The sequence below is a fragment of the Puma concolor genome, chromosome A1, assembly GCF_028749965.1.
Source record: "Puma concolor isolate L17-30 chromosome A1, mPumCon1.1.hap2, whole genome shotgun sequence".
Taxonomy (NCBI): Eukaryota; Metazoa; Chordata; class Mammalia; order Carnivora; family Felidae; genus Puma; species Puma concolor.
In genome coordinates this window covers 132,399,254-132,413,351 of record NC_141667.1, presented here as the reverse complement: position 1 = coordinate 132,413,351, position 14,098 = coordinate 132,399,254, and the positions used below count along the sequence as shown (strand labels likewise).

The 14,098-nt window shown below is 36.6% G+C and overlaps 1 protein-coding gene across 10 annotated transcripts in view; it reads right to left on the bottom strand.

Moving 5' to 3' along the window:
* Positions 1 to 14,098, bottom strand: part of RAPGEF6 (Rap guanine nucleotide exchange factor 6) — a 196,630-nt gene that overhangs the window by 36,306 nt on the left and 146,226 nt on the right. For 6 of the 10 annotated variants that reach the window (XM_086704659.1, XM_025923607.2, XM_086704686.1 and 3 more), the window contains 3 exons: positions 12,003 to 12,017; positions 6,306 to 6,546; positions 3,800 to 4,183 (listed from right to left, as the gene is read on the bottom strand). In XM_086704659.1, the coding sequence (XP_086560785.1) occupies positions 3,800 to 4,183; positions 6,306 to 6,546; positions 12,003 to 12,017 (640 nt within the window). The remainder of the gene's footprint in view (positions 1 to 3,799; positions 4,184 to 6,305; positions 6,547 to 12,002; positions 12,018 to 14,098) is intronic. The other 4 variants (XM_025923608.2, XM_025923604.2, XM_025923606.2 and 1 more) reach the window with 1 other exon arrangement.

Sequence of the window (14,098 nt, the reverse complement as noted above, 5' to 3'; positions counted from 1 at the left end):
CGGAATGGGAAAAGATATTTGCAAATGACATATCGGACAAAGGGCTAGTTTCCAAAATCTATAAAGAACTCACCAAACTCCACACCCGAAAAACAAATAATCCAGTGAAGAAATGGGCAGAAACATGAACAGACAATTCTCTAAGTAAGACATCCAGATGGCCAACAGGCACATGAAAAGATGCTCAACGTCACTCCTCATCAGGGAAATACAAATCATCAAAATCACACTGAGATATCATCTCACGCCAGTCAGAGTGGCTAAAACGAACAAATCGGGCGACTATAGATGATGGAGAGGATGTGGAGAAATGGGAACCCTCTTGCATTGGTGGGAATACAAACTGGTGCAGCCGCTCTGGAAAACGGTGTGGAGGTCCCTCAAAAAATTAAAAATAGATCTACTCTGTGACCCAGCAATAGCACTGCTAGGAATTTACCCAAAGGATACGGGAGTGCTGATGACTAGGGGCACTTGTACCCCAATGTTTATGGCAGCACTTTCAACAATAGCCAAATCATGGAAAGAGCCTAAATGTCCATCAACTGATGAATGGATAAAGAAGTTGTGGTTTATATATACAATGGAATACTACTTGGCAATGAGAAAGAATGAAATATGGCCTTTTGTAGCAACGTGCATGGAACTGGAGAGTGTTATGCTAAGTGAAAAAAGTTATACAGAGAAAGACAGATACCATATGTTTTCTCTCTTATGTGGATCCTGAGAAACTTAACAGAAGACCATGGGGGAGGGGGAGGGGATAAAAAAGTTAAGAGAGGGAGGGAGGCAAACCATAAGAGACTCTTAAAAACAGAATAAACTTGAGGGTTGATGGGGGGTGGGAGGGGAAAGTGGGTGATGGGCACTGAGGAGGGCACCTGCTGGGATGAGCACTGGGTGTTGTATGGAAACCAATTCGGCAATAAATTTCATATTAAAAATAAATAAACATTAAAAAATTAAAAAAAATAAAAAAATTAAAAATAAATAAACATTAAAAAATTAAAAAAAATAAGACACTATGACTTCATCTAAAAAAAAAAAATAAATGTAAATGGATTGAAATTTTCCCACCAAATGGGTGGAAGAATAAAAAAGCAAGACCCAACTATATGCTGCCTACAAAAGACTCACTTTAGCTTAAAGGACACACATAAGCTGGAAATCAAACTGTGGAAAAGACAGTCCATGCAAGTGGAAACCAAGTGAGAGCAGGGTAGCTATATTTGTATCAGATAAAAAGGACTTTAAATCAAAAATGGTAACAAGAGACAGGGTCATTACATAATGATAAAGGGTCAACTCATCAAGAAAACATCAAAGTCATTAATATACATGCACCCAACATTTCAGCACCTAACTATATTAAGCAAACAGTAACAGACCTGAAGTAGCAACAAGCGGCAATATACTAGTATGGGACTTCAATACCCCACTTGCAGGAATGGATGAATTACCTAGACAGAAAATCAATAAAGAAATGGGACTTGAACCACACCTTAGGCTGAATGGACCTAACAAATACACACTGGACAGGTCTTTCACCATTAGCAGAATATTCACTCTTCTCAAGCATGAACGGAACATTCTCCAGGAGAGATTAGAAACTAAACCTCAAAAGTCTTAGCAAATTTAAGAAGACTGAAATCATGCTAAATATTTGTTTCTGCCCATAATGGTCTAAAACTAGGAATTAAGAAGAGGAAAATGTGAAAATCTACCAATGGGTAGAAATTAAACAACATAACCGTGAATGGGTCAAAAAAACCAAAAGGGAAATAAGTATCTCTCAAAAAGGAAAATGGAGACACAACATACCAAAACCACTGGGATGCTGCAAAAACGATTTCCAAGACAGAAGTTTAGTGATAACTTTCTATAGTAAGTAAGATCTCCAATAAATTATCTAACTTTTCACATCAAAGAGCTAGAAAAAGAAACTTAGCCCAAAGTTAGGAAAAGGAAGGGAATAACAAATATCACAGCAGAAATAGAGGCCAAAAAATAAAAATAAAAAAGCAATGAAACGATAAACAAAACTGACAAACTCTTAGCAAAACTAAGAAAAAGAACTCAAATAAATAAAATATAGTATCTAATAGCAGGAAGAACTGGTTGGTTCACCTGTGTCACCTCTGCTGGAAAGTTGGTATGTGCTTTATCTTGTCTGATACAATTAAACATAAAATAGGAGGAACAAAGCAATTAATTTTTCAGGAACTACTGAAAATGTGTAATGTGTATAATAAAACGCTCTTTAAAACAAAACAAACCTCTTAACCAAATACCCATTTTGGGGCTACTGTTCACCACCTTCTCTTGAATCATTCTTTCCTTGGCTTTAGTGACACGATCATCACTGTGCTGGTGTATTATTTCTTTTATTCATCCTCTATCTCTTGGTTGGACTCTCTTCTTCACCCCAACATTCAGGATGGTCACTAGTTATGACTCTTAAGCCATTTACCTTTTATGCTCTCTTGTTACACAGAAATCCTCTTGGTGTCAGTTTTATTCACACTACTCCAAAACTAAGCCTGTCCCTACACAGTTTCAATTTCTAACCTTCGAAGTACTTATCAATGGCATTTTTGTTCCCTTTAGACTCAGCTGTTAAAAACTGTCAGTATGAAGTGTGATTCCTGCATTTTACAGATGAAAAACAAAAAACAAAACAAAACAAAACAAAAAATGGTCTTCAATTTTCTACTGACACATTGCTACTACACCACAGACGCAGGACTCTGACACAAGTGCAGCTGATTCTAAAGGTCACTGCTAAACTCTGTTCCATACTCCTCCTAAAAAAAAGAAACAAACAAAAAACACCCCCGCCCCAACCCAAAACTCCTCCTAAAGCATCTAATTAAAGTGTATCCAGTGGTTAACTTCATAAAGGACTTTTTTATTACCATGACAGATTTATGATTATAAAGATTCTGATTCTATCTCATGTGAGGGTAGGAACAAGCCATAATTAAATTCTGGGCGGGGGGGGGGGGGGGGGGTGCAGCGTGGCATACATAGTTGGGATTAAGATGTAATTATGCTGCTATATGTAAGCACGTGGCCTCATAAATGCACAAAACTGCAACTACCCTCCCTATTTAAAATTACACTTCCTTTGAGAGGAATCCCTCTAATGATCAGCACTATACTATAGGGGAGGGTCAGAAGATAAATTATCAATCTCAGCCAAACCTAGTGAGTCAGGGGAAGAAGACTCCCAGCTCATATAACCATCCACACTTTCTGGGCTTTTATAAACCAAATTTTTGTAATTCTAATTCTAATGCCTACCTTGTTTGGACAACAACACATCCAGTGATAGGTGAGGCAGTACCTGATGAATGAGCTTACCAAATAGTTGCATTATTACTGTTGTTGTTGTTGTTTCAAAATAGCAATTTTAGATTAGAGTACTGATACCACACTATGATTTTTCAGTGCCAAATCACAGTGAGGTAGATAATGAAAGATGCACAGTACTGGAGTCTGATGATAAAGACCAACTGTTGGGCATATATCCAAAGAGAGTATGCCAAAGGGAGAGAAAGGAAGAAAAATGGCAAGGCAATCAACCTTATTCAGCCAAAAAAAAAAAAAAAGTTTAAATGAATGATGGAAGAAACAAAAAGCAAAAAACCACTATCACCAGAAGGGAAAACATATTAACTCTAACAATACTTTAAAAACCTGTTAATCGGACTTTTCTTCTCCTAGTCACTTAACACACAAGAAATTAGCTTCATATCTAATACAACAAAACTATACACAACTATTTGTACAAACTTACCTTATTATTGCAAACATGGAATTGAAGTTCTTACATTCTCTACAATGAAGTGCAATTTTAATAAAATGCTTAATAATCTTCATTCGTTTGAGCTGATTTGGTTCAGTTAAAATCTCTGAAGCAACCCAGAATGTCTCCTGGTTAACAATGTCCTCAAACTCTTTCAAGTGAGTATTTCCTGTTTTGGAATCTAACTTAAAAAGGTCATCGATGTATTCAGTAGGCTCAATATTACGAAACAAATCAAAGTCCCTCATTGATAGCTGAGTGGCCACCTCAATGGTACTGAGCTGCAGCATGGACAGTTGGCTTTCCTTAACTAGTTCTTGGGCATCTTCATCTGAACATAAAGTTTCTGTTTCCATGTTATTTTTTAAATAATACCTAAAAAAAAAATTGTTTTTATAAGTGATTTCACATTTATAAGAGCATCTTCCGTATCTAACTTGTCAAAATGTCATTATACGGTTAATAACATTTTGTCAAAAATATTAGCAGACTATTCATTTGTAGATGAAATGGAAAATTAACATTTTAAGTGTTCATTTATTTTTGAGAGAAAGATGGAGACAGAGAATCCCAAACAGGCTATGCGCTGTCAGCACAAGGCCCGAGGCAGGGCTCAAACACATGAACCATGAGATCATGACCTGAGCAGAAATGAAGAGTCAGATACTTAACCTACTGAGCTACTCAGGTGCCCCAGAAAATTAACATTTTAAATGAGAAAAATTTAAAGAGTAAAAATAATGTTGACAGTGCCGTGAACCTTATCATTTTACGCAACTACTCACAAAATGTGTCAATAACTGTGTATATATTCTTGAGGATGAAAGCTCTATAAGGCCTATATGAAGGTATCTGATGCATAGCAGGTACTATGTTAAGTATTTGTTCATGGACAGCATGAATAAACACCTGAATCTATTCAGAAGTTGTTCCTACGCTTATTTTCTTCTTCATTTCTGAATTCCCAAGAGGAGCAAAGAAGAGTAAAACCTGTAAAGGAGAGAAACCCTTGCACTAACATTTTCTCCCTTGTTAAATACAAAACCTCACTCCAGCAAATGGTACTGATCAGCAACCATAAAAAAGACCTTCATTTTCTTCTTTTTACATCAACAATTCTATAGCACTTAAAAGTTAAGAGACAAGCTTCACAGTTGGGAAATATCTTGCACAAGGCTGTTGCTGGGGACAAAGAGGTAACATGCTGTGTCACACGTCACTTTTACTTTATTCTTTTCTGGTATACAACTCGATCCAAGCCTAAGTTTATATCTCATCTATTTTTACAGTCAAGCAACTATACCTCTTTTTCTTCTTTTATACTGTTCACATGCCTAAAAGAATACTACAAATGTGTTGAGACCCATTACACTAGTTAATTATATCTAACATTTATAGGGTAGGTCAACTCATTAATTCTCTTAACATTCTTATGAGGTAGTTTCTGTTTATTATCATCCCCATATTTTTGATGAGAAAATTCAGGCAGAGAGAAACTAAATAACACCCTGGTCACACAGCCAGAACTAGAATTTACCCAGACTGCTGAGCACCCTGGCTCCAGGGTCTGTGCTCTTTAAGCACTATGTGTAGCTTAGCAAAGCAGAGTTAACCCACTCTTTTAACAGCATCCATGGCAGGCAATCTCTGTAAGGTTTCTAACGATTTTACTCTACATGTAAATCTAAGGTCACTAAAAAGAACATATTATTCTCAGAGAAAACCACCAGCATAAAGAATAAATGTACTATAGAAACAATCTTCTGGTTGATCAAATAATTTTCGGAGCTCATTTAAGAATTATGCCTTCTTTTGTCCCACGTAAATTTTAGTCACATTAAAAACAAATTTATAATTTAACACATATATTGTCAAATACATATAAAGATATGTATCACTTGGTTTCCTCTGTAAAAAATGGACTGGACTACATCAGTGGTTCTAAGACTATTTCAGCAGGAGGGCTAAAATAGCTTAGCAAATTGTCCTCTCTCTCCTCTCATTTTCAGGTAGTCTTTATGAGAGCTAACACTCTGAGATTCCATTTACATAATTATGGAGACAAGGAAGCTGAAAAAGAGAAATCCTACTTTAATTTTAGAGTGTGTTCAGTGGCCTTAAGACGTGATGTTTCTACTTAAAATGTCTGTTTTTACAATGATCTTCAAAAACACATCTAGATAAAGGGGGATTAAGAGATTTAAAAACTTCCAGTTATGTAATAAATAGCTCATGGAGATAAACACACAGCAGAGGAAATATAGCCAATAACAGGCTGACAACATTGTCCGGTGACTACACTCATCGTGGAGAACACTGAACACTGTACACAACTGTCAAACATGCTGTACACCTTAAACTAAGGCTAATTATATAACTGTAATAAATATAAAATAAATAAATGTAATAAATAAATATAACTGTAGGCTAATTATAGTTCATTAAAAAAAAGAAACACATCTAGAAACAAAATACATTCACTAATAAGCACATTCACCTTCCATTGAGCTGAATTCTATCAGCTAATTTGGAGAACTGGTCCGGAAGTCTTCTCTGTTTTATGACACCCTCAGGAGTAACAGAAACTTCACAGAGAGAATATGTGTCAGATGCACCAGTCAAACCAAATTCATGAACAGCATGACAAACAACTTCTTTAGCTGTAGTGTCTTTACTGATGATAATGTAGCAACTTTGTTGATCTGCTTTGAAAACTCTTATAACTTGATCAGGAATATCTACATGAATACAAAAGTGTGCCTTGTTATTTTCAAGACAATTAAACTCTTCAAAAAGCAATTCAGAACAAAAAGCTCCCTCTGAACAGTGATACATACATTTCTATTCTAGGAAGTTAACAGAAATCACTGTTGCATTTATTGATAAATGAATGTATCAGCCTTCTCAGGTGATGAAATACTAATATATGTTCACAGAAAAACACATACAAAATAATAAGCTGTTTTTAATGGAGGCATAGGACTCCTTAAGATATATTTATGTTTTAAAAAATGTTTACTGGGCGCCTGGGTGGCTCAGTCGGTTAAGCGGCTGACTTCAGCTCAGGTCACGATCTTGCGGTCCGTGAGTTCGAGCCCCGCGTCGGGCTCTGGGCTGATGGCTCAGAGCCTGGAGCCTGCTTCCGATTCTGTGTCTCCCTCTCTCTCTGCCCCTCCCCCGTTCATGCTCTGTCTCTGTCTCAAAAATAAATAAACGTTAAAAAAAATTAAAAAAAAAATTCTCTTCTAAAAAATGTTTACTTATTTTTGAGAGAGAGAGAGAGTGATCGTGTGCATTTGTGTGAGCAGGAGAAGGGTAGAGAGGTGGGTAGAGAGAGTGAATTCCAGGCAGGCTCTGTGCTATCAGTGCAAAGCTTGATACAGAATGTGAACTCATGAACCGTGAGATCAAGAGTCAGATGCTTTAACCCAATGAGCCACCCAGGCAACCCCATAATATGTATTTTATATTTTTACACCATACAAACCTTTAATGACAAACATTAGGTTGCATATCTTTTATAATGACATTATGATGAATAATACCCCCCGCCCCTTCCCTAGTAGATAAACCTTTGCAGGCAATCTGATTATTTCCTCAAAGAAAATCCAAAAAGGGTGGGGGATGGGGGAGGAGACGAAGAAGAGAGAGAGAGAATTGCTGAATTCAAGGAAGGACATGCTTATTTTTAAGGTTTTTGAAATACAGTGCCAAAGTGTTCTCCAAAAAGGCTATAATATTTTATCATCCTGGAATATAAAGAGAACAATTTTAGTTACATTCTTAGTATTCCTTCTTTTTTTTTTAAAAAAAATTTTTTTTTTCAACGTTTATTTATTTTGGGGACAGAGAGAGACAGAGCATGAACGGGGGAGGGGCAGAGAGAGAGGAAGACACAGAATCGGAAACAGGCTCCAGGCTCTGAGCCATCAGCCCAGAGCCTGACGCGGGGCTCGAACTCACGGACCGCGAGATCGTGACCTGGCTGAAGTCGGACGCTTAACCGACTGCGCCACCCAGGCGCCCCAGTATTCCTTCTTTTTAAAAATACTTTTTGGTATTCTTTATGCTCTTTCTTACTGAATTTATGCCAATACTAGATAACAATGCTCAGTCTACTATAAAGTGGCACATGTTTTCCTATTTTCATATTTAACAGGAAATTTAAAATATTCATGCGGTTAAATCTCAAACTGTCATTTCTTTTTAATTTTTTGATTTTTGAGACAAGAAGAAAGAGAGGACAAGTGGGTGAAATGGGTAGGAGGAGAAAGAGAATCTCAAGCAGGAGCCATGCTCAGCGCAGAGCCCAAGAAATGACTCACTCCCATGACTCTGGGATCATGACCTGAACTGAAATCAACAGACACTCAACCGACTGAGCCACAAAGGCACCCCTTTACCTTTGTGATTTCTGCTATCAGCAGATAAATCTTACCTCAAGATAAATGTTCATATGATATGCACAAATAAGTAATGATATTATCCTCCTCATTCTACCTTATTTTAAAAAATTTTTGTTACACAGCACTGGCCAAAAACTTCCAAGACCATGTTCAATATGATGACCCCGGGCTACTTTTTAATATAATTCAGTGTAAGTAAAAAGTGATTTGACAGCATGAACACATGGTGTATTTTCCCCTAATATTACCGAATATTGATTATAAACATAAATAATCTGAAAATTAATCATTAATATTTCCCAATTTCCTAAAATTATTGTTACAAAATTGTTTAAAAATTTTTTTCCTAATATTCATTTTTGAAAGAGAGAGAGAGAGACAGAGTGTGAGTGGGGGAGGGGCAGACACAGAGGGAGACACAGAATCTGAAGCAGGCTCCAGGTTCTGAGCTGTGAGCAGAGAGCCCGATGTGGGGCTCAAACTCACAAACTGTGAGATCATGACCTGAGCTGAAGTCGGCGCTTAACCAACTGAGCAAACCAGGTACCCCAAAATTGTCTTTTTTTTTCTTAAGAAAAATACATTATTTGTGGGGTTTTTTTTGGTAATGACTGTAACTGGGTTGAGCGAGTTTGGTGGCTCAAGTAGATATGGTTTCTCTAGCACTATCTTATTGCATTATTAACTCTAAGAGATAAAGAAAACTTAACAAATTTGTCTTAAGGCCATCTGAAGTATACTTCTGTTTAAAGGGAAGAAAAGAGTAATTAAAGAGATGCGGCAGAAAATAATTTCACAGAATAAGGTAACATTCTGAGGCTAATGGCACAAAAAGAGAGATTTCCATGACCGACTGGAAGATTCAACTGAACATATATGCATACAATTCCAGGAAAAAGGAGTCCTAAATGTTCTGGGTCTACTGCCAAGTTGGAAGCAGAAAGCTTCATATATTCAGTCAAGTCTCTTTTATAAGATAGATGCAACAAACTGCCTTTCTTGATGTATGCAAATATATGAGTCACCAAAAGCCTCTTGTTCATTATTTCTTTGCAATAAGACAATCCTTCAGGTGTTGCTGACATCGGGTTTGTAAACCTACAAGGCTTAAGGTTAGAGTGTTTTATGATCCACCCAAATTGAGATGCTTCTCTACCCGTGGCTAGAAAATATTTTCAAGTAGATGGAAACTGCAGTTTGCTAAGAGAAAGACAGTGAACAAAAGGGTTTCATTATCCCCATTCCTATCCTCTTCACAAAAGTAGGCCTCAGTTGTCTGGGGCTCTAGAATTGGATCAGCTTACTAGGTCTTTGGAGACTGAGCTTTCAGCCCGCAGGACTGGCTTACCCTGAGGTAAGGGGGAGATGCTCTGATCACTTTAATTTCTCTAGGGAAATTTATTCACAAAGAGAGGGTGGGAATTTGCACACATTTCATTTTTTCTTCTTTTGTTTCCAACATACTATTAACATCTTCTGGGAAGGAACTCAGAGTTGTGTATCTTGCTAAACAGTTAAAAAAAAAAAAAGTCATACTCTCTTAAAAGTGATTTGTTTCCCATGTGAAGGCCAAACTGTGACATAATCACACAAAAGGGATCTGGCATTATGAATGGGTACCTCTAGAATAGAACCATAAAAGGGATTATCTGGAGGGCAGCCCATTACCCAAACCCTGATAAATTTGCCAAGGTAGTAAATGCCAACCTAGAAAGTTACCTGGAAAAGGATTAGAGGAAGACATTTCTTTGCATTGCTATCATTGTCAGAGTAAACCTATTTTTCTCTTTTAGAGTTGTTACAGATATAAAATATCCATACTCTTCATCAACATGTTTGCTGTCAGCGGGACATCACAGATGTCAAACCTAATACTTAAACATGGCAGATATTCCAATGTTAATGATCAGATGAATGGCAGACATGAGGTCAGAATAAATTTCAATCAAGAAAAATGATCTAATTATTTCAAATTTTAGGCATGAAATTAGAATGCATATAAAAATATAACCCCGTAAGGAGAAAACACATTTAAAAAGACTCTTGGTGGATGACAGCATTTATTAGTCTTAAGATTCATAGTTCATTAAAAAAAAAAATCTTACGTAATAGGTAAATAAATTTAAGAAAAGCAATCTCCAATATCTGGCCTTTCAACCCAAAGGCAAAATTTCTAGAATGCTAACTATAATCTTGCTGAATAAAATAAAAAAATAAGATACTTGAGGGAAGCATGTATTGACCCTGATGTTAGAGTAAAAATGGGAGACCTTTTTAGGTAAGAAGATGATAAAATAAAACCAAAAGGCTGCCTCTTGATTCTATCTTATGTTTTTAATGTTTATTTATTTATTTTTTACTTTGAGTGGGAAAGAGAGAGAGAGAGAGAGAGATAGAGAGAGAGAGAGAGAATGTGCATGCAGAGCAGAAAGGGAGACCAAGAATCTGAAGCAGGCTCCAGACTCTGAGCTATGTGCAGAGAGCATGACAAGGGGCTTGAACTCACCAAATGCAAGATCATGACCTGAGCTGCAGCTGGAACCTTAACCGACTGAGCCACCCAGGTGTCCCATTTTGATTTTACTTTAAGTTGCTAAATGGTGAATAAATATTTAGGGAGTGCCTGTTATGTGTCAACCGTGTTCCATATGATGAAGATACAATAATAAATAAGATGGGACAAAGTCTCTGCTCATACTTGAGAGAATAAGTGGTGGTTCAAGGAAAGAAAATCTATATAATGAAGAGTTTCACTACGAAAACACAAGATAGTTGTATAATGGTATATATAGATCAAGAATTGGCACTTTTGTTCTATGAAGGGCAAGGCAGTAAACATTTTAAGTTTTGCTGGACAGGAGGCAAAATAGATGATATTTTGTACACATACACAGAAAAAAAAAATATATATATATATATAAAACAGAGAAAACAAATCTCCACAAAACATGACAAAAATTTGAAATATAATAATAATGCAAACATAAAATGTAAAGATACATAAACACAGAGACTTAGTCAACACTGTAAATGTCCACCAAAAGGGGACTGGTTAAATGAAATGCCAACAGCTGTTAAAAAAACTGTGGTAGAACAACACATTCTGAAACAGGAAAGTATTCAAGGTATATTGCCAGGTGAGATGGGTAAGGAGAAGGAAAGTACAGTGTATCATTTGGGGTGCAGAGAATGTGAACACATTTTATGTGCACTCAAATTTCTGGAAGGATATATGAATCAATGAACAATTGTTAATTCTGGGGAGTGGAGACTTATATTCTATCCTTTCTCTGCAATTTGATTTTTCAAAAACTTTATGTTCCTTTAAAATAAAAAATTAGTTAAAATAACTCAGACATGTAATGCTGAATCTGAAAGTTTACTAAGTATTAAAGAAATCAAATAAAAAGTTTGTGCTATTAAATGAAAAAGAGGTAAGCAAAAAGTTCCATATGCACACTCGAGAAAAAAAGAAAAATTCCAGTTTTACAATCCTTGGCCACACTGTTGAGTTGTTTTAGGTCTCATCGAACATTAGGTCAAAAATTCCCCCTACAAGTTTCCAAGTTATAGAGCAGCATGTATACTGATTCTATAACCAAAAATATATGTATTCAAAGAAAATGATGAAAAGAATACACACCAGTCTACACTGGCAAGCTTATCAGTGGGTAGAAAAGTTCTGGTTCCTACTTTATTCAATTCTGTATCATGGGACTTTTTAAAAATAATAAAACACTACACAGAAACGTTAAGTAATGGAATACCACAGTTTTCAAGATACTTACAGTAAAAACCAACAGCTGTAGGCAGCAAAAACAAAGCAAAATCACAGAACAGTCAGCAATCAAAAGCAAACTATTAACAGTTCTGTAGCTTTCACCCAACTTGCTAAAAACAATTAAACAAGCAGCATAAACACACTGAAATCAACAGTAAGTTAATCAGACTTGGCCAATGTCACACATGTACTACAATACACACATGTGATGTACACAGCTATCCTAAAATTCAGTGCTGTCATGCAGAACTTAAGGAACTGAATTTGAAAATTAATTGCTAAGGAGTATTTTATTCAACAAATATAAACAGCACCATAAAAGCGTTTTCATAAAGTTATACATTTTGGGGTTTAAAAAATACAACTTATAAGTTAAATACCTGTATGTATTCTTTTTTTTTGTAATTAAAAAAATTTTTTTGAGAGAGAGTGGCGGAGGGGCAGAGAGAGAGAGAGAGAGAGAGAGAGAGAGAGAGAGAATCCTAAGTAGGCTCTGCGAGGTCAGCGAGGAGCCCTACGTGGGGCTGGATCTCATGACAGTGAGATCATGACCTGAGCTGAAATCATGAAGCAGATGCTTAACTGAGTGAGCCACCAAGGTGCCCCATATGTGTTCATTTATATTGCTGGTATGGACACAGACTGCAGACTGAGCTTTGCAGACTGACCTCTCAATATAGATTTTATCAAAGCATCTTTGGCTCTTTCAACATGTTTTCAATGAGTGAACTATGCAATCAAACCAAGTAGCACCTTCTCTTCAAATTTCAGTGCAATGAGGGGCTTACAGTTTCTAAATTTTAGTAATTTCAACCTCTTCTTTTGGTTCCCCCAGCTAACTCCCCAGCTGACTGCTCTCTTAGTCCTCTCTCCCTACAACCATCCCTTATGTTCCTCACCCCCACCTCTAGATATGCCAATGACAAAAAACAAAGCCATAAAAATCACTTAATTTAGAAACCATCTGTCCTTAAAAACGCAGCTTATGAAAGTATGCATACTTAGTTTGTGTTTTGGTAGTTTAAAAATATTTTATTTGTGAATGTAGTATAAGTAAGAGGCATTGCTGTGGGACACACATAGAGACATGAAAATAAATTCCCAAGCTCCTACTTGAAAGCAATGTAAGAATAGACAATGAAAATGCGTTAAAGATTTCTCAGAAAGGAGGGATGGCCTTCCCAGAGAATGTAACATTTGAGCTCAGCATCATGGAATAAGAGAAAGTTCACCGGATATGCAGGGAGAGAACTTGACAGGTGGCAAAACAGCACGGGCAAAGAAATCACACTTGTGAAGATATGTGGCAAAGAGAGAGAATGTCAGAGTAGGGAGACTGGCAGGACAGAAGGCTAAAAGGGGGGTTTACAATCATGCTGTGTAAAGTGAACACTGACAGTTACTATGTTATTGTTGCAAGGTTACAGATTCACTCTGCCTTGTCACGATGGGGCTGAGATTCTGCGAACCACATTCTTGCCAACTGGTCCCTTCTTAGGTTATGCCAAAAAGGGCACCAAAAGCAACTGTAAGGTTAGAGGAAGAAAACACTTCCTGCTTTATGTTTTTTCTTGTGGGATTTTTCTTCCTGTACTACCCCAGCAACACATCTTCACCCTGTGGTGGCATTTCTTTCATGTACCAGAAGATGAATCCACTTTGCAGTTTTCCTGCCTCTGTGATACCTTAGTGCTTACTTCTTTACCATTTTAGGTAAACAGTTAATTGGCAACAATTTCTTGTATTAAATTCTGATTAAATATCTGGAGTGGTTTCTATCTCATGACTGAACCTTCACTAATTCAGAAATCATTAAGAATTCCTAAGCAGAGTAACAACTCATTAAAATTTGTGATCTAGAAAGAACACTGGTAGACAGGTAGAGAGGAGGATGTGTTGAAGACAGATTAGTGAGTTTTGTACCCTCCAACAGTTAAGAGGCAAATGAAATTTTTAAAGACCCAAATAACAATGTACAGAATGAATGTCACTAAACTGTGGTACGTTGAGTTTTTATTCAAGTTGCTATAATAAAACAGAAACTTTACTACTACACTTATTATATATTCCCTCCTTTCTAATAATGAGATTCATGTCATCAAG